The 23,660-nt window shown below is 43.7% G+C and overlaps 1 protein-coding gene across 5 annotated transcripts in view; it reads right to left on the bottom strand.

The window, feature by feature from the left end:
• B3GLCT (beta 3-glucosyltransferase) overlaps positions 1–23,060 on the bottom strand; it is a 111,314-nt gene extending 88,254 nt beyond the window's left edge. For 4 of the 5 annotated variants that reach the window (XM_054256741.2, XM_035302444.3, XM_078375249.1 and 1 more), the window contains exons 1-2: positions 22,882–23,060; positions 7,004–7,053 (exon numbers count right to left, since the gene is read on the bottom strand). In XM_054256741.2, coding sequence (XP_054112716.1) covers positions 7,004–7,053; positions 22,882–22,954 — 123 coding nt within the window. In that variant the 5' untranslated portion in view covers positions 22,955–23,060. Of the gene's footprint in view, positions 1–7,003; positions 7,054–12,534; positions 12,707–22,881 lie in introns of those variants that run through there. The other variant, XM_035302442.3, reaches the window with a different exon arrangement.
• Positions 23,061–23,660: the final 600 nt, after the last annotated feature.

Raw genomic sequence — 23,660 nt, 5'->3', positions numbered from 1 at the left:
CTGCACTTTATCAATCTTTTGGGTGCAGACATACTGTCATCAAGAATGTTACCACAATGTTCTCTCCTACTTGAGAAGTAGCCTTAGGGGTTTGCACAGGGCCTCGGAGGCCAGCCTACAGTGGTCACTAGAATTCAGGAGCACAGAAGGGGCGCCTTAGAGCTGGAGAGTTCCACACACAGAAATCTGGATGTGGCCACAGAAATACCTGACCTTGACTCTGTAAATCAAGAGAGGAGCTCTCAAAAGATTTCTCTAGCAAAGTGCAAAGCATCAGCAGCTAAATCTTCCATTTTCATTGTCTTCTCTGCAGATTAAGAAGGCATTTTCTCCCTAATTGCCCTTTTCTGCTTTCAACAGCCATATGCTATAATTATGACAATTGAATGGTGGGAAATATCCTTCAATTTTCTTCACAGACTGCAACAAGAAATGTGGTCATGAGCCCTTACCAACAAAATTGGGAGCAGCTTAAAAACCAAGAGACGTATCCACAGAGATGCATCCTCTAAGAATACCAAAGGGACCATGATAGCACTCGGGGAGGAGAGAGCTAAACACAGGGGAGCGACTACCTTTAGTGGCAATATTCTGAACTTATCCTTGTCTCAAGACTAGAAATGCCACTAAGTAGAGAAGAACCTAGAGTTATATGCTGATTTGTTAGCTCTCAGGATGGATCAAGTGACACCTAACTTAATCCCAATACAACACGTAGATCTAGAATAAATTACTAAAAAAGACTGGAAAGCTCAACCATTTTCTGAATGCACTAAACCAAAGCCAGGTCACCACCGTAAGTCAGCATGTGCAGACTTACTCGAAGTGCCATTCTTGACCAGGAAGACAACCTGCCCTCAGGGAAGAGGCCAGCCTCAGCTCCAGAGGAGCCATTTGGCTCCATTGGCAACCTACCGCCTACCCCAGGCCAAGCTGCCTTCTGGATGCCACGGCTTTGGCTGCCAGCTGAGGCTCCTGGAAAAATAGAATTGTTAGATCTAAAAACAGCATTGGAGATGATTCAACCCAACACTCCCCTTTTGCAAATACGACAACAGAGGCTCAGAAAAGACATTTTCCCAAGGTTCAACAAGTCATCGTGGCCACAGAACCAGAATTACAACCCAGGTCTCCTAACTCAGTCCCAATGCTCTTCCTCACACCGCCATGATAATGCCTGCTCAGCCTCCCTCGGGAGGCATGCTTTAGAAAATACACTTCATTAGACGTAAACAGATTTTGAGAGTAAGCAAAAAAATAATATGTAAAGCAAAAGTCACCTTTATCAACAAGTTAAAAGATGAAAAATATCCAGAATGCTATGGTTCTAGACTGAGAAAATTAAGCTTCAAAACCAACTGGACTTTCTATCAGATAGCTATCTTTGTGAAATCAAAGAAAAGCAACGAAAATTATATATCCTTCTATTTGCTATTAAGCACAGCAGCTCTGTGGACTGACACAATACCTGGGAAATGATTAGCCATTTCAAGGGGTTCAATTTGTAAACTGTAAAAATAAAATATGCAAGAAACAGTTGAATTAGGTGAATTGAGATGGAACCAAAATGGTCTTGACTAATTTCCCCTGTGAGAAAGAAAATTAGACTAAATGAACGAATTAACAGAACAATTAAAATTCTGTCTCCAGCTTCCCTCGTGAAAAGACTTAGCTCTTCCTAGGATGAAGGAAACACATGGTTTGTTTTATTACTTCTGCTGCCACATGTTTCTTACGCTATCAATATCAATCAAAATGTGCTCACTGTCAAGGTTTTATAAGTCAACTGAATTGCTATTCAGATACAAAAGAGATCTGCTATTAATCTCCACCCAACAGACAGCTCCTACGCTAGCCGGGAAAAGCCATATTAAACTCACCCTTTGACACAGGTTTTATTTTTTAAGTCACAGTAGATTTGAACATTTGCAATCCATACATGTAATGCTTAGTTTATAAGTCCTTCATTAAAAGATGTGACATCCTCCAAAGAATTTGATATGAAATCTTTCAAAGGGAAGAGAAGTAAAATGGAATCTTCCACCCAGTCACAACTACCTACCACTACCCCATAGATTCTGAATAACATGATCAGATGTGTTCAGGATTACACTCAGTTGTAAGTTGGCCCTGGGCTCTAATTCTGCCCGCACCACCTTCTCCCTCAGGCCAGTTTCAACCGGAATAGGAATAATACTGACAAGACGCATTCACAGGATTGTGCTGTAGACTGAACAAGATAGTAAAATGCTGAGCACGAGGTCTCCGCAAAGCAAATGCTCAATAATTATTGGTACCTACCCTTTTTACCATCATTATCACAACTACTTCATATGAAGTCAACTACCTCCATAAAAGAAATTTAACTGACAAAAGCAGCCCCACTTTACTTTGATTTGTTCAGGTAGAAAAGATGGGTTATGAAACCTCCTGAAAGGCTGTTTACTACATTTGTTGTGGTCTTGTCAAGTAAACGTTTAAACAGGACCTGGCACTGTTCTACGCTATAAACATGCAGGCTTAACCTTCAAAACAGCCCTGTGAAGTTGGTCCTACGACCCCATCTTACAGAGGAGGAGGCTGAGCCCAGCGAGGTTAACTAGGTCCCACAGCTGGCCAGTGGTGGGGAAGAGATGAACTTCAGCACTTTGCTTCTCATGTCCAGCGTAAACCTTATGCCTGTCATTTAGGGCTCAAAGTCACAAGCCGCCGCAGGACTAGGCAGCACTTGCAGTTTGTCAAAAACGATCCTCATTACTGCCAAACACACACATCATAATGCACAGGGCTGTGTGATATAAAACAGTGAAGTGAGAAAAATTCAAGGATTCAGAAAATGTTGATTCTAACTTTACCTTTTAATAATCATGTATTAGGTCATGAGTCACATGTATTGATTTGTGTATGTTGAACCAACCTTGCCTCCTAAGAATAAAGCCTACTTAACTATGGTGGATTAGCTTTTTCAGGAGCTGCTGAATTTGGTTTGCTAGAATTTTTGTTGAAGAATTTTGCATCTATGTTCACCAGGGATATTGGCCTGATGTTTTCTTTTTTTCTTGTGTCTCTGCCAGGTTTTGGTATCAGAATAATACTGGCCTTACAGAATGAGTTAGGGAGCAATCCCTCTTCCCCAATTTTTGGGAAGAGTTTCAGTAGAATTGGAACCGGCTCTTTACACATCTGGTAGAATTTGGCTATGAATCTATCTGGTCCAGGGCTTTTTTAAAAACCACATGATCATGTGAATAGATGAAAAAAAAAAGCTTTCAATAAAATTCAGCATCATTTCATGTTAAAAACTCTCAACAAATTAGGCATCAAAGGTACATACCTCAAAATAATAAAAGCCGTCTATGACAAACTCACAGCCAACATTATACACAATGGGCAAAAGTGGAAGCTTTCCCTTTGAGAACCGGAACAAGACAAGGATGCCCACTCTCACCACTCCTATTCAACGTGGTACTGGAAGTCTAGCCAGGGCAATCAGACAAGATAAAGAAATAAGACATCCAAACAGGAAGAGAGATACTTTGACTATACCTAGAAAAGATCTAATAAACTTCAGCAAAGTTTCAGGATACAAAATCAAAGTACAAAAATCAGTAGCACTTCTATACACAAATAACATCCACACTGACAGCAAACCAAGAAAGCAATCCCATTCACAATAGCCACAAAAAGGCCAGGTGCAGTGGCTCACGCCTGTAATTCCATCACTTTGGTTGGCCAAGGCGGGTGAATCACTTGAGGTCAGCAGTTCAAGACCAGCCTGGGCAACATAGTGAAATCCTGTTTCTACTAAAAATACAAAAATTAGCCGGACATGGTGGCAGGTGCCTGTAATCCCAGCTATTCGGGAGGCTGAGGCAGGAGAATTGCTTGAACTGAGGAGGCGAAGGTTATAATGAGCTGAGATCATGCCACTGCACGCTAGCCTCAGTAACAGCGTTAAGACTCCATCTCAAAGAAAAAAAAAAAGCCACAAAAAGAATAAAACACCTAGGAATGCAGCTAACCAGGGAAGTAAAAGATCTCTACGAGAATTACAAAGCACTGCTGAAAAAAATCAGAGACAACAAAACAAATGAAAAAAACATTCCTTGTTCACGGATAGGAAGAATGAATATTGTTCAAATGCCATATTGCCCAAAGCAATTTACAGATTCAATGCTATTTCCTATCAAACTACCAACGACATTTTTCACAGAATTAGAAAAAAAAAATTCTACAATTCATTTGGAACCAAAAAGAGCCCAAGTAGCCAAAGCAATCCTAAGCCAAAAAAACAAAGCTGGAGGCATATTACCTGACTTCAAACTACACTTCAACTACAGTAACCAAACAGCATGGGACTGCTACAGAAACAGACACACAGAGCAATGGAACAGGCTAGAGAACCCAGAAATAAAGCCACACACCTAACAAGCATCTGATCTTCAACAGAAACAAGAAGTGGGGAAAAGACTCACTATTCAAGAAATGGCACTGGGATAACTGGCTAGCCATATACAGAAGATTGACACCGGTCCCCTTCCTTATACCACACACAAAGTTCAACTCAAGATGAATTAAAGACTTAAATGTAAAACCTAAAACTATAAAAAAAAACCTACAAGAAAACATAAGAAATATCATTCTGGACATCAGCCTGTGCAAAGACTTCATGAGGAAGATTCCAAAAGCAATTGAAACAAAACAAAATTTGACCAGTGGGGCCTAATTAAATGAAAGAGCTTCTCCACAGCAAAATGGATTATCAACAGAGTAAACAGACAACCTACAGAATGGGAGAAAGTATTTGCAAACTATTTATCTGACAAAGGCCTACATCCAGAATCTGTAAGGAATGTAAGCTAATCAACAAGTGAAAAAACAAAACAAAACAAAAACCATTTAAAAATGGGCAAAGGACATGAACAGACACTTCTCAAAAGAAGACATACATGATGCCAACAAGCATATGAAAAAACGTTCAACATCACTAATCATTAGGGAAACGTAAATCAAAAGCACAATGAAATACCATCTCACACTAGTCAGAATGGCTATTAATACTAAAAAATCAAAAAATAACAGATACTGGCAAGGTTGCAGAAAAAAGATAACACACACTGCTGGTGGAAATGTAAATTAGTTCAGCCACTGTGGAAAGAGATTTTTCAAAGAACTTGAAATAGAACTACCATTCAACTCAGCAATTTCATTACTGGGTTGATGCCCAAAGGAATGCAAATTGTTCTGCCATAAAGACACATGCACATATGTTCATCACAGCACTATACACAATAGCAAAGACACGCAATCAACCTGGGTGTCCATCAGCAGTGGACTGTATAAAGAAAATGTAGTATATATACACCATGGAATACTACACAGCCATAAAAAAGAATGAGCACATGGCTTTTGCAGTAACACAGATAGAGCTGGAGGCCATTATCCTAACTCAATTAATGCAGAAGCAGAAAATAAAAAACCAGAAATTCTCACTTACAAATAGGAGCTAAACATAGTGTACACATAGACACAAATAAGGGAACAACAGACACTGAGGTCTATTTGAGAGTAGGGGGTGGGAGGAGAGTTAGAATCAAAAAACCACCTATGCTTCTTACCTGAGTGACAAAATAATCTCTCCATCAAACCCCTGTGACATGCAATTTACCCATGTAACAAACCTGCACATGTACCCCTTGAACTAAAATACAAGTTGAAAAGAAAAAAAAAAATCAATCACATAACTTCTCTGAGGTTAAATTTTCTCTGTTGTAAATGAGAATAACTGCTTTAGCAAATAACAGGATCATTGAGAAGATTAAATGAAATGAAATATGTGAAATGCTTTATTAATCAAAAAGGTCTTAAAATCATAAGAAATTAGTATTATCATTTGCCCTGTGTAAGAATCTCATAATACAGTTAAAACAGATAATATTCTGTTGATAAAAGAAGGATTCTATTAAATGCTCTTACACCATTTGTGGGGTAAAAAAGAGAATCAACTGAGCTTTAACGAATATGATAAAAACAACTGATATTTTAAACTATTGTTTGTCTTTTTTACATGCTAAACTGATCTAGTACAAAGCCCAACTAGGAACCATTTAGAGCACTTCCCTGACTGCAACCAATGATTAAGAAGCAGCAGCTCTGAGATTCAGATAAGTACTGTCCACTCTCTGAGAGTTCCCAGGCCTGGGTTTCTGTTACTGATCGCCTGGCAGCACAGTCACCTTTGGGGTCTCCTTCCCAGCCCCCAGCATGCCCTCTCACATATTGTCACCTTCATGGTGAGACTAATCAGATTTCTGTAACACCTGTGATACAGTAAAATCCTTTCACAGACTGGAAAAATTAAACCCAACGTTAAGATATTTGGTAAAACTGGGCTGGGCATGGTGCCTCATGCCTGTAACCCCAGCACTTTGGGAGGCCGAGGCGGAGGGATCACTCGAGGTCAGGAGTACAAGACTGGCCTGGGCAACATGATGAAACCCCATCTCTATTAATAATGCAAAAATTAGCAAGGCTTGGTGGCACACGCCTGTATTACCAGCTAGTTGGGAGGCTGAGGCAAGAGAATCACTTGAACCTAGGAAGCGGAGGTTGCAGTGATCCAAAATCGTGCCACTGCACTCCAGCCTGGGTGACAGAGTGAAACTCCATGTGAAAAGAAAAAAAAGATATATGGTAAGACTGGCAGTAACTATGGTATCCCAGCAAGACTACAAAAACGTCCAATTATATGTCAAAACATCTTTTTTCTCAAAATAACTTTAAAACCAAGTGGGTCAGACTTAACTGTTAAAGGATTTTTAAAAAGCAAGTCTATCCATAGGTTGTGTTAGGGATTCAAAATCTGTGTTGACCAACATTATATTACTTCATATAATGATAAAAATGATAACAATTGAAGAATGAAATGATTGCAGTTCCCACTGAGGAAAATATAAAAGAATCTTTGAGGGGGAGGAAAAGATTTGATCACTGGGATTAGTACCTGAGACTGCCTGACCTCTTTCTTTGTATCTTCAGAAGCCAAACCGAAAGCTGGAAAAAAAAGAAACATTTTTACATTAGAATTAGCAATTCAGGTTCATTCTCACATCCAACAGTTTTGCTTATAATAAAAAAAAGATACCTTAACAAGACATATTTTGCTCATTTTTAAGCAGCTGCATTGCTGCAAACTAGTATTACTGGCTTTCTTCATCTCAGACCTAAAATTATTCATCGACACGAAGCCAACACACTTAGGCTACCAAGCAAAAGAAATAGTACATCAGACGAATTAAAATCTGCGTACGCCGTTTGTGTCTATAGACATAAGCTATAAAATAGATGTGTGTGAAATACTTGTTCTTAGAAACCTTAAAAACCTTAAGTCTGGTACCTTCTTAAGCAAAAGGGAATTCCTGAGAATCCAGGAGGAAGAAGTACAAATTCTCACCCTCAAAATCACTGCCAGAGCCTGGCAGGCAGCATAGCTAAATTTGGAGCAAGTGTTTTCCTAAGGGCTGCAAGGTTAGAAGTGTGATACAGATACCGCTACCAGCTAGCACAGAACCCTACTAAGGCAATGGGGCCGGGAGAGTGAGGGGAATGAAAGTCATTCTCCATTTTGAGTGAATAAATGTTTTGAGTCAGAGCCATGATAGACAAAGATATCCCTAGAGCCACATTTGGGCTCTGCATTAAAAATAATAACAACATGACAGTAACACTCTGAAAATAGAAGGCAAAATGACAAGTCAAACAGGAAGCTTAACAGAACAAAAAATAGTACCTTCATTTTACAGTGCATTTCTCCTGAGCAGCTAAGAGGAAAGCATTGCAGAGTTCGCTTTCTCCAAAAGGCAATGCCATAGGGCAGTGATGTACTAAAAGGGTGGGAGAGGTGACACCATGGAACAATTATGTAGTATAAGGAGTGTCAGCAGAGGGGCTCCATGTGTGGCAGAGGAGACTCTACTCAGAAGCAGGAGAAGATTTTACCCATTTGGACCCCTTAATCCCTCCCCATCCCCACCCCCCGACATCCATTGCCTCAAATTCTCCGTTAACATTTGCTTAAAAGAAAGAATCCAAAACATCTTCACACTAAGAAGCAAATGACTAACATACATGGTTTCATCATTTCCATTTCCAGAATGGCATTTCGAAAGGCAGGGTGAAACTGAAATGTAAGCCATATGAACCTCTATGTGAAGAATTTAGCTAACAGTAGACATTATAAAGGTCTCCCTGAGACCACCTCACATAAAATAATAAATCCCCAATTCCACACCCTCCTTATCCACTTCACTCTGCTTTACTCTTCTCCAGAGCACTTATCATCGACTGACATATATATTTATTACTTTTCTTACATATCAGTTGACTGTAAGCTACACGAGGGCAGGAATACAGTTATACCGGTTTGGGGAGTCGGGGTTGTTTTGTTTTTTTTTTTTTTAGATAGTATCTCACTCTGTTGCCCAGGCTAGACTGCAATGGCGCCATCTCACCTCAATGCAATCATCTCCTGGGCTCAAATGATCCTCCCACCTCAGCCTCCTGAGTAGCTAGGACTACAGATGTGCACCACCATGCCCAGCTAATTTGTGTGTGTGTGTGCGTGTGCGCGCGTGCGTGTGCGTGTGCATGTGTGTGTGCGTGTGTGTGTGTAGACAAGGTTTCACCATGTTACTCTGGCTGGCCTCAAATTCCTGGGCTCAAGCGATCCGTCCACCTCACAGTGCTGGGATTACAGGCGTGAGCAACCACACTCAGCCAGGAATACAGTCTTATCTACTGTTTGCCTCCACACCAAAAGCACAGCTAACACAAAGAAGAAACTCAATAAATATTTACTGAGTAAATCAACGAGTGAAAGTCCTCACTGTGGGGGACCCTAGGGTCACATCAGATAAAGGCTCCCTGCTCCCTATAGGAGGCAGCGCCAACCCAGTAGAATAAGGGAGTTATTCTACTCACACACAAATACACAAGAAAAACAAAGCCCAAATCATTCATTCAAGTTCTAAGAAGAAAGGAGAGATTTAACTCCAAAAGCTATTTAAATTCTGCTTCTGGGTACTTAATTTTTTGGTTTTGTTTTATTTAACTCTAAGCTAATATGCACATTGAAAACCCTGAAGAATAAATCAAAAAGAGAACTTAAGGAGTATCATACAGGAGGTTGCAACATGTTAACACATCTTAGCACCACAGAATTCCAGAAAATAGAATATTCTGAGAACTTGCAAGATATAAAAACTGTTGAAACTAATTCATGACTTTGGTTCAAAAATCCATCTCCCCGCTGAGCGTGGTGGGTCACATCTGTGTAATCCCAGAACTCTGAGAGGCCATGGCAGGAGGACAACATAGGGAGACCCTGTCTCTACAAAAAATAAAAATATTAGCCAGGCATGTAGCCGGGCACGGTGGCTCATGCCTGTAATCCCATCACTTTGGGAGGCCGAGGCGGACAGATCACAAGGTCAGGAGTTCAAGACCAGGCTGGCCAACATAGTGAAACCCTGTCTCTACTAAAAATACAACAATTAGCCAGGCATGGTGGTAGATGCCTATAGTCCCAGTTACTCAGGAGGCTGAGGCAGGAGAATCACTTGCACCCAGCAGTGGAGGTTGCAGTGAGCCAAGATCATGTCACTGCACTCCAGCCTGGGCAACAGAGCAAGACTGCATCTTAAAAAAAAAAAAAAAAAAAAAAAAAAAATTAGCCAGGCATGCTACAGCATGCCTATCATCCCAGCTACTCAAAGACAAGGTGTGAAGATGTTTTGAGCCCAGGAGTCCAAAACTGCAGTGAGCTATGATCACACCACCACACTCCAGCCTGGATGAAAGTGAGACCCTGTCTCAAAAAAAAGAAAAAAATCCATCTCCCCCTCCCCAATCAATTCCTAATTCCAAACAAGGACAGTCAAATATCTCTGGGGTTAGAATTTCCTCTTGTATCAATTAAAATAACTTTTTAAATGTAATAGTCCAGTAGCATCATCTAATAACAATGTTTGTTTTTACCTCACTTTTGTGCAACGCCAGCCAGCTATATGACAACAAAGTCCAGTGAATACAAAAGCCCCTAACCCTTAGAATGTAGAATATAGTGAAAGTATCTATTTGGTACTGGTTCTGAAAATTACTAACGTACCATCTTTTGTAAGTAAGCATTTAATATTATTTGACGATGTAACTGCTTAAAGTAGGAATTACACAGAGAGAGGATACTGCCAATAAATCAAATGAATTCCACAAATTCTACTTGTCATAATCAACACACCATCCCTTTAGCCAGACAAAGCTTAACTGAGCTAAGTTAAACTAGATTCTAGTTCCGTCCAAAAATATAGACCTAGAGTTAAAATATCCCTTTAAAAAAAAAACTGAAACCAAAAAAAGCCTGTCATTTCTCATCACTCTGCTGTGAGATTTAAAATTCCTTTTTCCCATGATAGACACAAATTATAATATTTAAAGCAATGACATAAGAAATGCATCAGAGTTACTTTCAGTTGTAGGAGCAAATCATAAAGCAAAATAATCCTTAGAAAAAAAACGCCAGCTTTTTTTTTTTTTTTTTTTGAGACAGGTCTCATTCTGTTGCCCAGCCTGGAGTGCAGTGGCACTATCTCGGCTCACTGCAACCTCTACCTCCCAGATTCAAGCTATTCTCCTACCTTAGCCTACCAAGTAGCTGGGATTACAGGTACGTGCCACCATGCCCAGCTAATTTTTGTATTTTTAGTAGAGACGAAGTTTTGCCATACTGGCCAGGCTGGTCTCAAACTCCTGACCTCAGGTGAGTTGCCAGCCTCATCTTCCCAGAGTGCTGGGATTACAGGTGTGAACCACCACGCCCAACCACCAATTGGTTTTATCTTTACATTTCTATAATCTAAATAAATCAAAAGAAATCATCAAGGAACCAAATGTGGCCAGGTGTGGTGGCACATGCCTGTAATTCCAGCACTTTGGGAGGCTGAAGCAGGAGGATCACTTGAGGTCAAAAGTACAAGACCATCCTGGACAAGACGGTGGGACCCCATCTCTCCAAAAACAAAAAAAAGAAAAAAAGAAAAAGATTGAAACTTAACCAGGCTCCCTAGTACGCGCCTGTAGTCCCAGCCAATTGGGAGACTGAAGTGGGAGGATTCCTTATATCCAAAAGTTCAAGGCAGCAGTAAGCTATGATCATGCCACTGCATTCCAGCCTGTTAAAAAAACAAACAAATAAAAATAAAAAAGAAATCAAATGTATTGTGAAGGCACAGAATATGCTATACCACTAACAAATCCAATCTTAAAGTACCTAACCATTTATAGAGTTCTTACCAATAAAAATCCTGGTTTCATGGAAGTGAAAGAGAAATGGTGTAAAGAGATGAGCAAAGTGAGAAAAATTAGCAAGGGAGGCAAGAAATTGCCTGTCACCTTCAACAATGCTAACAAGAGTGCACTCTGCAAGTCAAGTCTGGGTGGGCAAAGAAAAGGAGGAGTGAAGGAAAGATCTCTCCATCCTGCCCCCAACCAAAGGGGTACACAGGAGTGGCTACCTGGGGCTCAATGTTTGCTGCTTGTTTTCATATTAATTTCCAGATTCAGTAGGGAAAATACTGTTGAAAATTTGGCCTTAGTGCTTTAATGTGCAATTGGAGAAATATTCCAAGGTAAATCATGCTTTTATATATGCCAAATGCTGTTTAAAAGTAATTTCCCCTTTTCTATTTTCAACATGAATTCTGGTAAATTGCAACAGGGAACTATATTTAAAGTGTAAATCAGGGCAGGCAATAGAAATCGGACCTTTTTCATGATAACTTTAAATAATTCATGGCAACAAATGTGTTAGCATACCTAGATGGAGAGATAAATCAAGATTTTACAACTAGCCTGGGACTAAGATTTATAGGCCAGCATAAGCCCCAGAGTGCAAGAAAACTGGCGAGTAATTAATTGCAACGCATTTAAGCAGCACTAATCAACTATCTTTCCTTGTTCCTGAGAGAGCGCAAGGGACCCCATTCCATGCAGGAAAGATGATTGTGCCTTCTACCTCCTAATCCAATTCTCTTAATTTGTTTTCCCAAACTTTCCCAAGAACGTCTATCATAGAAACCAAATGAAATACTAAAAACAAGAAAACTACAAAGCTGCCAAATAACTTCCCCTCAGAGGGCACCGTCAGGAACCAACGAGATAATGCCCAAACCCTCTGGCATCAGCTCAAAATATACAAAAAAGCTCAGCCAGCAGCTGTGGCCATGCTGGTAACCACGATGATAATGACTGACAGTCTGGGCAGTGTCGAAGTGGCTGCCTGCTCTGCACAAAAGCCACGAGGGAAGACATAAAACCCGGTACCTGTGGCTTTGCCACCCAGGCCAAAGCTCACAGAGAGCCGTCTTGGAAGCACACATGGCTCGGGCGCTCCTTCCAGGCTATGCAGGCTGCCGCTTCTTTTCTAACACACTGTGGGAGGAAGCCTTAGGGGCTTCACTTTCTTTCCTGTGACCTACTTACAAAGCATGTCACCCAGCCGGCTCCAGCCTCCAGCAGCTGCCTCTCCATGGAGCTTTCCAGGATTAATTCCAGGTCCTCCAGGGGGCCTTAAGCTCCAGAATGCATGGCTCATGGCCAGTTTATTTGTTTCCAAGTACCCACTTTTAAGATAATCCATGACAGAGAGGGACAGAAACAAACACTGCTGTAGCCCAGCGACAGAGGTACAGTCTGCCTTTCCCCATCCTACTGGGACATCCACTGTCCCATGTTCCCACAGTAGCAGACAAGCTGGGTAGCAGCTCCATCTACAATGGAACACCACCTCCAACCATGGGATGGAAGGCCGTGTCACTCCACACTTTTTTTAAGGGGAGTCAGGTGTTATTCTCTCCCTCTCAGGTTTTACACAAGGCAAGCCAATGGCAGGGCCAAGACTTATGGTGGTAGAAGTACCTCAAAAGAGGGAGTGACCAAGGCAGGGTCCCTGGAGGGGAGGGAGTGACCTGACTGGGCAGGGACCCCTGTAAGGAGGGGGTGACCTAGCTGGGTAGGGTCCCTGTAAGGCAGGGGTGACCCGGGCAGAGAACCCTGTGGGGAGGATGGCTGGGTCTAGAAATGAGGCTGAAGGGCCAGGCGCAGTGGCTCACACCTATAATGCCAGCACTTTGGGAGGTCGAGGTGGGTGGATCACAAGGTCAAGAGATCGAGACCATCCTGGTCAACAAGGTGAAACCCCGTCTCTACTAAAAATACAAAAATTAGCTGGGCATGGTGGCATGCACCTATAGTACCAGCTACTCGGGAGGCTAAGGCAGCAGAATTGCTTGAACCCAGGAAGCGGAGGTTGCGGTGAGCCAAGATCGCGCCATTGCACTCCAGCCTGGGTAACAAGAGTGAAACTCCGTCTCAAAAAAAAAAAAGAAATGAGGCTGAAGGTGCTAAGGGCCATATCATGAGAGGGGGCGGTACTGGGGAGTCAGGCTTTTCCTGAGCCAGGAACAGCTGTCTGAGGTTTTAAGGAGGGAATGCTGTGTTGAGATGTGTGCCCAAGACAGCTTTCTAGAGGCAGTGTGTGGAATGGCTGTGGGAGGATAAGAAAGGACACAAACATGCCAGTGGGAAGGCCACTGGAGTCAAGCAAGGAGCACTAAGGGCCTAAATTAAGGTGGCAGTGAGCAGGGGAGGGGTGGAGTCACTAAAGAAGCAGAAGCTGCAGGCTCTGACACAAGGCCTGGGGCTTCTGAGTATAAAGGAGGGTAGCATGTATGACGCAAGGCAACTTGGTCCCCAGCATCCTGATGATACACGAGTGCAGATACACAGGGCAGCCTGGTGCAGGTGTGAGCCCAGCACAGAGCTGTGTGTATGATAGCAGCTGTAGCACTGCAGTCCCCACAGCATACGGGAAAGGAAGCCAAGGCATGTGAGGCCAAGGACAGCACAGGGGAACCCCAACATTTGAGGACGGAACTGCAAAGAGACCAAAGGAATGGCCAGATGGGGAGAGGAAACAGAAGAGAAGGCAGTTGCTTAAGGAATCCTTTCAAGGAACTCTCTCCTTAAACCTGCATGGTACAACAGAAAGATGTGGCAGTAGATAAGACCGGGGCCAGGCCCTGCCTATGAGAAATCCTACAGCACAAGGTCAAAGCACAGAGCCTACACTCAAACTTCCAGGTTCAAATCCGGGCTCTGCCACTTAGGAATTAAGCAACCTCTCTGAGCCTCTGTTTCCCTCCCCGTAGAGGGAAGAAATGCAACAAGAACTGAGTTCATGTATGTTCACATTCAAAAGAGTACCTGGCCTATAGTAAAAGCTATCATTAAGCCTTTTGCTCAAGAGCCAAACAATAAACTCTTAGGAAAAGAGATCTGCCGTGCTGGGGAAAAAGGCAGGACAATTCACCCAGTCGAGAGAAGTAGTGAGGAAGGAGGCCAAGCCTCCCACCACAGTGAGGCAGCAGCGAGCGCACAGACAGCACATTCCTCCTTTGAGCTCACTACCAACTGAGATCCGATCTGGCTCCATCTGAAACTCCTCCTGTTGTATCACAGAAGTCATGGGAAATACTGGAATATTGGCTTCGCTTCACTTCACAACAAAGTTTGACAAGACCAAAATACTCATGGGCCAGAGGGTAAATATATTTACAGGAAGGACAGTAAATGAGGGGGAAGGAAAAAAAAAAAAAACTAAAAAACAAAACAAGAGAAAGAAACGAGGAAATAAGTATATATATATTTAGGACGGAAAAGATAATTTCCTTCTTTGTTTTGCATCTTGTTTAAAAACAATAACTCAGGATATCCAAACCAGAAAATTCCATCTCAAAACAGTTTTGGGGGTGAAATTTAAAACCCCACCCTCACTAGCATGTTCCATATCCTAAGTTTTAGGAAGGGTCAGAAAAATCCCTGGTCATACAGCCTACTACAGAACACACTGAAGAAGAACACAGAAAATACTCAAACTAAAAAAAAAATTAGCACTTTACACAATTCCTTTAAATTACAAGTGTACTATTGAACAGTTAAGTGTCAGGCTTGACTTATAAAAATACAATGTATGGCTGGGTACAGTGGCTCACGCCTATATTCCCAGCACTTTGGGAGGCAGAGGTGGGTGGATCACAAAAGCAGGAGATCAAGGCCATCCTGGCCAACATGGTGAAACCCCATCTCTACTAAAAATGCAAAATTAGCTAGGCATAGTGGTACATGCCTGTAATCCCAGCTACTTGTGAGGCTGAGGGAAGAAAATCACTTAAACCAGGGAATCGGAGGTTGCAGTGAGCCGAGATCATGCCACAGCACTCCAGCCTGGCAACAGAACGAGACTCCATCTCAAAAAAACAAACAAAACAAAACAATTTATGATTAACTTTTGGGCATCTTATTAATTACAAGTAGATTTTTAAAAATACTCACTTAGCATGCAGATGGGTGGGTGCATAGGCAGATAAACAGATTAAGTTCCCCTGTCAGTACCGCTCAATTCATGGCACACACAATCTGAGACACTCTTAAGCCTTTAGAAACTTACTTGTATATTGCCCAGAAATCTTTGCTTTAACAACCCATTGCTCTAACTTCTGATACTCATGCTCCGTGGACTATGGTCTCTCCAGCAGCATTTAAAATTTTGCCAAATGAAGCTGGCTCCTGAGACAGGCCTCTTAGTTTTAGTTCTGGTGTTTGCAGTTCCTTTCCCAAGTACACAAAAGACCTGCCTGAGTGGTAGGCCTCAATGCCACACTTTGCTCTCTCCAGAACAACTTCTTACATTGTTTTAAAGGCAAAACAGCCATCGATCATTTTTATATTCCACAGATGTTCACAGATATCACTCAATAAGAGTCCCAGTTTATACCCAGACGTATGGTGGCCCAGGAAGGGTTCTCACACCTGGCTGCACAGACAACATACCTAGAGGTCTCATTTCAGATCTTCTGAATCAGAAAATCTGGAGGAATCTCCAGCAATCTGCATTTTAACAAACAAGGGCTTAAGACACTCAGATGATTCTCATGTGTGCTAAAGTCTGACACAGACTGGGATAAGTAACTAGACAGCAACTCAAGGGAACTGAACGGGGCTATTTTCACAACAGGCTGTGGCCATTTAATTTCCTTTACTTCATTCAGCTCATGAGCGAAAAACAAGCTCCTCCATATCCCCACTCAAGGATCGGGAGAAGATAAATTCATTGTGATGTGTCAAGAGACTTGAGTTTCTTACGGGAAGCAATGATGTAAACTAAAATATACCATCTTTTTGGTTACATAAAATATTCTTTCAGGAGTGAAAATAAGATATATCCCTAGAAAAAAATGGCACTGCTATACTTACGTTCAACTCTTGTTTGATGATACTTATACTGTTTTTGTTTTGTCTAAACCCGCAGCTTTACAACATGCAGACAGGTAGATAAAGACTGCTTTCTTCTCCAACTTCTACTAAATCTTCGGGGTGTGTGTGTGTGTGTGTGTGTGTGTACACATACACATATATACACACATACAGAAGTTGGGAGATTATATATATGTATATATTAATATGTAATATATGTATATATATCATATATATGTATTATATATATCATATATACATACACCTATGTGTATACATGCATATACATATATGTATGTATGCATAACTACACATACATGTGTATACATATACACATACATATGCATGTATACACATATATGTACATATACATACACATATATACATATGTATATAATCTCCCAACTTCTACTACACTATATATATATTCTCTCTCTCTCTCTCTCTCTCTACATATATATATATATATTCTCTCTCTCTCTCTCTCTCTCTACATATATATATATATATATTCTCTCTCTCTCCCTATATATATATATATATGTGTGTGTGTGTGTGTGTTCCACTGTACTTGGCTGTTTTTTTGTTTTGCTTTAAGGAAGAGAGCCTTGATTGACAGAATAAATACATTTAAGCATTTATATACTCTATAAAGAGAAAGAGAGTGTGCGCAAATGCTTAAATGTATTTATTCTGTCAATCAAGCCTCTCTTTCTTAAAAAAAAAAAAAAAACAACCAAGTGCAGTGGAACATGCCTGTAATCCCAGCTGCTTGGGAAGATGAGATAGACAGATCACTTGAGGCCAGGACTTCAAGTCCAGCCTGGGCAACATAGCCAGACCTGACAACTTTTTTTTTTCTTTTAGACAGAGTGTCACCCAGGCTGGAGTGCAGTGGTGCAATCTTCACTCACTGTAACCTCAGCCTCCTGGGTTCAAACGATTCTCCTGCCTCAGCCTCCTGAATAGCTGGGACTACAAACACATGCCATCACGGCCAGCTAATTTTTTTGTACTTTTAGTAGAGATGAGGTTTCACCATGTTGGCCAGGCTGGTCTTGAACTTCTGACCTCAAATGATCTGCCTGCCTCGGCCTCCCAAATTACTGGGGTTACAGGTGTGAGCCACTGTGCCCAACCAGACCCCCAACTCTTTAAAAAAAAAAAAAAAACCTACTCAAATTGCCACCTAATATGACAAAATACCTCCCAACTATATCTGTCTTCTACAGACCCAAATATCTAACTGTTCACCGAACATGGTAGCTGGCCATCCTACATGCATCTGAAATGCAACTTGTCCAAAACTGAACTTATCAGCCTTGCCTCCCCCTAAAAGTCAAAATACATTTTGAAAAATTGTGTAGGTACTTAATGCCATAGAACTTTACACTCGAAATTCATTACACTTAATCAATTGTATGTTATGTACACTGAACCACATAAAAGCATTTTCTAAAACCTGGTCCTCCTCCTTCAGTGCCCAAGTTAGTAAACAGCACTACTACTCATAGTGGAGGTGACAGAAATAGATGACCCATCCTTGCCCCCACCTTTCTCTCAGCACGCTGAACCCAATCAGTCCCAGAGCCTGAGAGACTCTTAATCACCTCTCACTGACCTGTCTCCAGCAGCCTCCTCACAGTTCCCCATGTCCACGATGGCCCCTCCAATTCCTGCTCCACTGGACAGCCAGAGTGTGCTTCAGGAAACGGCAGTCACATCACGTACTGCCCATTATAGCCCTTCAAACACTTCCCTCTGCTCTAAGGATGACCCCAAAATCTGTCCCCAATCTGCAAGGCCCTGCCCAACCTGGCCCCTACTGATCCTGCCAGCCCTTCAGTCCTCAGTCCTCTTTTCTCCACTTGGCTCCTTCACCACCAAGCTCTGACCCCAACTTACCTGATTTCTGCTTCCCCTTCAGGTCTGAGTTCTAACATCACATCCTCTAGGAAGCCTTCCTTGCCCCTTGCCCCACAGTTTCTCAACCTTGGCACTATCAGCATTTTGGATCCGATAATTAATTGTTCAATGGTGGGGTGGAACTGTCCTGTGCCTTTGAAGGATGTTCAGTGGCATCCCTGACTCTAGATGTCAGCAGCACCCTCTGCGAAACCAGCCCCTAAGTATCCAAGCAGCAGCAAATGTTCCCTGGGGTGCAAGATGGCTCCCTGTTGAGATCCACTTCCTCAGTCTAAGCAAAAGCCATCTACTTTCCTGCAACACGCTCTCACAGCATCCTGAACATTTCTTCACAGCATTTAGCACGGGGACAACTTGTTCCATAGTCGTTACTGCCTTTCAGACTGCAAGCTCCCCAAGGGTAGAGGCAGACTAGATCTGTCTTGTTCCTGCAACATCCCGATGCCTGACACATGGTAAGTACCCTCATTACTCTGAATAAGTGAGAGGCTTTGGGCAGTTTTTCCTTTTAATACTATTTTTTTTTTTTTTTTGAGATGGAGTTTCGCTCTTGTTACCCAGGCAGGAGTGCAATGGCGCGATCTCGGCTCACCACAACCTCCGCCTCCTGGGTTCAGGCAATTCTCCTGCCTCAGCCTCCTGAGTAGCTGGGATTACAGGCACGCGCCACCATGCCCAGCTAATTTTTTGTATTTTTTTTTACTAGAGACGGGGTTTCACCATGTTGACCAGGATGGTCTTGATCTCTTGACCTCGTGATCCACCGGCCTCAGCCTCCCAAAGTGCTGGGATTACAGGCCTGAGCCACCGCACCCGGCCCCTTTTAATACTATTTTTAAATTGACATGCTTCTAGTAGTTCAAATCAACGCCTACACTAAATCAGGTTTCTTTGAGGATTGCTTAGTGACTAGAACTTTGAGATCACGGTTATAAGGAAGAACTTCTTCAACAGGTCTGATGAACCCTTGAAACTCACAACTTTTCCTTTATCATGGGAATGATGGGATTAACCCATGGGGACTCCCACATAGTGTTCTTAAGAAGTAATATGTGCAAAATCAAAGATGGATCACGCACAGTGCCACAAGAGGAAGAAACATAGAACATTTGCAACTTTTCTGTAAGTAGTACCTTTGTGCCTAAACACGTTTGGCCTGCTTGCTTCATAATGTGTCTAGTAAAATGCAAAAAAAAAAAAAAAAAAAAAAAACTGGCTCCAAAAGAGCCAATTATGAGAAAGTGCTCAAATACCGAGCCCACAATGTTTGTCCCCCAGGAAGTTACCAAAGGGGTCAGAACAGATCCTTCCAATTCATATTGCTATTTGAAACAGATGCTCTCCCTCCCTCCCACTAACTTAACTGTTGGCAAACTCCCCTGGGTCAAGTCCATGACTAGGGGGGCCATGCCAGTTTGGGGGTTATGGACTACCTGGATGACAAAGAATCCATCCAGAAGATTAAAATCTGTGCCAGTGATATTTGCAAACTGCTTAAGAAATAAAGAGAGGGTTTTAAGAAACAAAAACCACAAAACAACCAGGAATTAGGTCCGACTTTTGGTGTCCTAAAATTTCCGACTCATTGCAATGAAAGGAATCTGAGCAAGACCTGGCTCAGAATGAAAAACCATCCCCAATTTTGGCAGGTGCTAAGAAATACAACGTTGGCTCACGCTGAGAAGAGACAGAGATGTGAAAAATAAAAGCTAATACCTATTATTTTATCAATATCATTGGTTTGAATAAGCTTCTATCAATTAGGATTAGGTTTAGCAATAGGATTAGGTTTGGATGCATATAATCTCATGCAATACAAGTCTGCAGACAGGTGATGTAGAGCTGGCATAGTGCTTCATATCCATCTGGCATCCAGGCTTCTTTTTCCTCTACCACCCTTACTACGGGCTTCCATCTTCAAGGTCAGCTCATGGTCACAAGACAGCCACCATGGCTCCATCCACCAGATCCACTTAACAGGCCATGGGAAGGAGGATGAAACAGCAAAATGGCCTGGATCCAGCTGAGTCAGCCACCATGAATGAGCTTTACCAGGAACCCCACCCAACAGTCTCTAAAGATATCTCTGTAGAGCACTAGCTGCCCCTATATGCAAAGGCCACTGAGAAATGTTTTATATTGCTGCTGCCACCACCCCACCATCATTCCTCCACCCTTCCCCTTGACCCGTATTATATTAGATTTTTTAGGAAAACAAGGGCCAAAGGGTTAGTGTGCAGGCGGCTGGTAGTCTCTGCTACCATGGGATCAGTATGTTAAAACTGTAAGAGGTGGCAAAGTGCTAGCATTCTATCTAGACCATGCTTCCCATTCATATAAGAAAACTGAAGCTCAAAGCCACTAAAAGCCACATGACTAACGAATGGTAACCTGGAGGCTAGAATAAATCTTCTCATTCTGAAACTGGTGCCAGACTTTAGAACCAAAGTTGCAATGAATTCTGTCTGTGTATGCCTGTGGGTTTAAAAGATATTTTCTACATTGGCTTTTCTCTAAAAACATAAACAAATATGCTCTAGTTTGTGGGGAAACTAAACTATATAGTCAGGCTAATCTTATATGGGAATATTTAAGGTATCTGTAAACTATCAGGATTGTTCCCATGCCTCAAATACCTGTCAAATTCTCTGTTTTAGCAAGATGCCAAGAACACCGTGAGTGGGGACATCTTTATACTTGTCGGTGTCCTTCCCCTAAATCGAAGCAGAGCTCCATAAAAGGTATTCATGATTCACTTCAGACTTCGAAGAATACAGCCTCCTGACTGTGCCAACCCATGAAAACCAGTTCACAAAGCCCAAATGTCTCACAGGGACCTTTTAATGCATTTTGTGTCTTATTTATTGTGCTTATCTGACAACTTCACAAGGCTAATAGACATCTCCAAAAATGTGTTGACATTTTAGTGCATTCTGAATGTCCTTCAGTGTATTATCAAATTTGGACAGTGCAAATATTCCCCTAAGGGCAGTAAAAAAATAGACGCAGCAATACAAATGTGCATTTCAGCCCATATGTTGTATATATTATATACAAATATTATACCCCCAGTACAGCATTATAAACTGCGGTGCTATAAATAGAATGCCAATTTCAACTACCACCCACCCATTTGGTTAGCTGCAAAACATCCAGGCGACAAGCCAACTGATGCAAACCTCCAACCTCCTTTCTCCTAGGGCTGCCACCCAGCAATGCCTTTCTTCCACTTAAGTCGATTCCAGCCAAATTCGGTTGCTCCCCAAGACCAACTACAGCCTTCTCTGCCCAAGGTGCCCTAATATTTTTAATTACACTGCTACCTAATTAATCATGCAAGTAAACAATTAATTACCAACTAATCTCGCTCTTTTCCCACACTTACTGAGAGCCTATAGAAATGCCAGAAGCACACAAAAGGAGCAATTAATCCTTACACGGAGAGCTGAAATCCAAATAAAAACGGGCTGTCTAGGTTCTCGTGGGCTAACAAGAGCAGTGCGCAATAACGCTACGTCTTTTCCTAAACGGCACCATTCTGCCATTTCTTAAAAAATCTGAAATTACTACCTTTTCACAGGCTGGAAATGCCAGCAAGTCTGGGTTAGACGACAACTCTCTAACAGTCTGTAAAGAAAATAATTTTTCGCTCAAGCTTTCAAACTTGAACAAATCTCATCACGAAACTCAATTACAAGACTGCTTTAAAAAATAAAAAAAAAAAAACTTTATTACATCGTTTTACGATAAAGGGGGGAAATGCCCTTGCGAGGAGAATGGAGATTAAAAAGAACGGGCATTACAGCAGCAGGAGACTAGGCAAGCATTGCTCCCAGACCTGTCCCCTGATGTCCCCAGCGGAGACCCGAGACTGGAGCAAGTCTCCCCACGGCGTCCCCCACGCCGCGCCCGCTCCCGCGGAGGCCCAGCGGGCGCCTCTGTCCTCCTCCGGGTCGGAATCCCGGAAGAGCTGCCGCGGAGCTGGCCGCTTATCCTCAGGGGCCAGGGCACGTCCTGAAGGCCCCGCGGATGGGCGCGCGGGCACCGAGACCACCGTCCTCGCCCCTGGGGTCCAGCAGGAGCCGCGGGGCCTCGGGGGTCGCCTCGCCTGCTCCCGTCCAGCCTCCCGCCCGGCGCGGGGCGCGCAGAACAGCGGAGCGCGGGCGGAAGGCAGGGGGGCGGGACCGCCGCCGCCGCTCGCGCTCTTTCAAAGTTTCTTCAGTGGCACAGTTCCTGCGCGTTTCCTGTGGGGGCGGCAGCCGCGCCCTCGGCGCCCTGCAGCTCCGCCGCCCGCCGGCTCCGGGCGGAGGAGGCGGGGAGACGCGAGTCTGGTGCCGGGGCGGCGGCAGGCACCCGGGACCGAAAGGGGCAGGGCGGGCGGGCGCGCCACTGGTCCTGGGGCTGGGTCCCACCAGAGCGCCGCGAGAGGGCGCTGCTGCCGGCGTGGCGGGGACCGGACGGCGGGACACGGGCGCCGGCGGGGCAGGGCTGGGCCGCCCGGCGCCTCCCTTCCCGCGCCGACCAGGACACCGGCGACTGTGCCGCGACCCCCTCGCTTCCCCCGTGCGCGCCTGGCCGCCCGCTACTTACCCAGGAAGCCGGTGAGGAGCGCGAGCAGCGCCGGCGGCGCGAGGCAGCAACCGCGACAGGCGGGCGGCCGCATCCCGGCGGCGGAGGCTGCGCTCCCTACCTGGGCGCGGGGACGGGAGACAAGCGGAGCTGCGCCGCTGCCGCCGCCGCCCCGCCGCCGCGGCTGACCCTTCTCGGCTGGCTCCCCTCCTCCCTCCTCGGGCTCCGCCGCGCCATCGCCGGCCGCGCCCTCTGGCGGCCGGGAGCGGGAGCGTCCCGGTGCGCGCTTCCATCGTCCGACCGGCTCGCGGCTGCGGCTGGTGTCCGGCCCGTCGGGGCTGCAGTAGAGGCAGCCGCGGCTCCGCCCCCACAGCGCCCTCCTTCGAGGCTCTGACCTCTGCCCCCCTCGGGCCACCAGCCTCCACCCCTCCTGTCCCTTCCTCCTCTGCGTCCCTCCTGACCTAGGCCCGGTCCCCTCCCTTCATGCCCTCCCATCTTACCGCGTCACCCCCATCTCCACCTGTAAAGTGGAGGCGAGAGTAATCACTTTTTCTCTCTGCTAATGTAGTATCTGCTGTGGAAAAAAATGTTTTTAATCAGTAGTTCAACTCAATATTGTTGGCACCAATGTTCTACTTTGATGAAGGTGTTTTTAATCAGCTTGACTAATTTACTTAATATCCCCTTTCAGTGGAATTTGGCCAATAGCCTAGGTCTGGGATTTGGCTTTTAAACAAATTTGCGTAAATGTAATTTTCTATAAATGTAATTTTAAGTGTTCACCATAATGGAAGAGAGTG

The sequence above is a fragment of the Callithrix jacchus genome, chromosome 5 (assembly GCF_049354715.1).
Source record: "Callithrix jacchus isolate 240 chromosome 5, calJac240_pri, whole genome shotgun sequence".
Taxonomy (NCBI): domain Eukaryota; kingdom Metazoa; phylum Chordata; class Mammalia; order Primates; family Cebidae; genus Callithrix; species Callithrix jacchus.
Note: the sequence above shows the minus strand (reverse complement) of the source record. Positions and strands in the feature narration are given on the sequence as shown.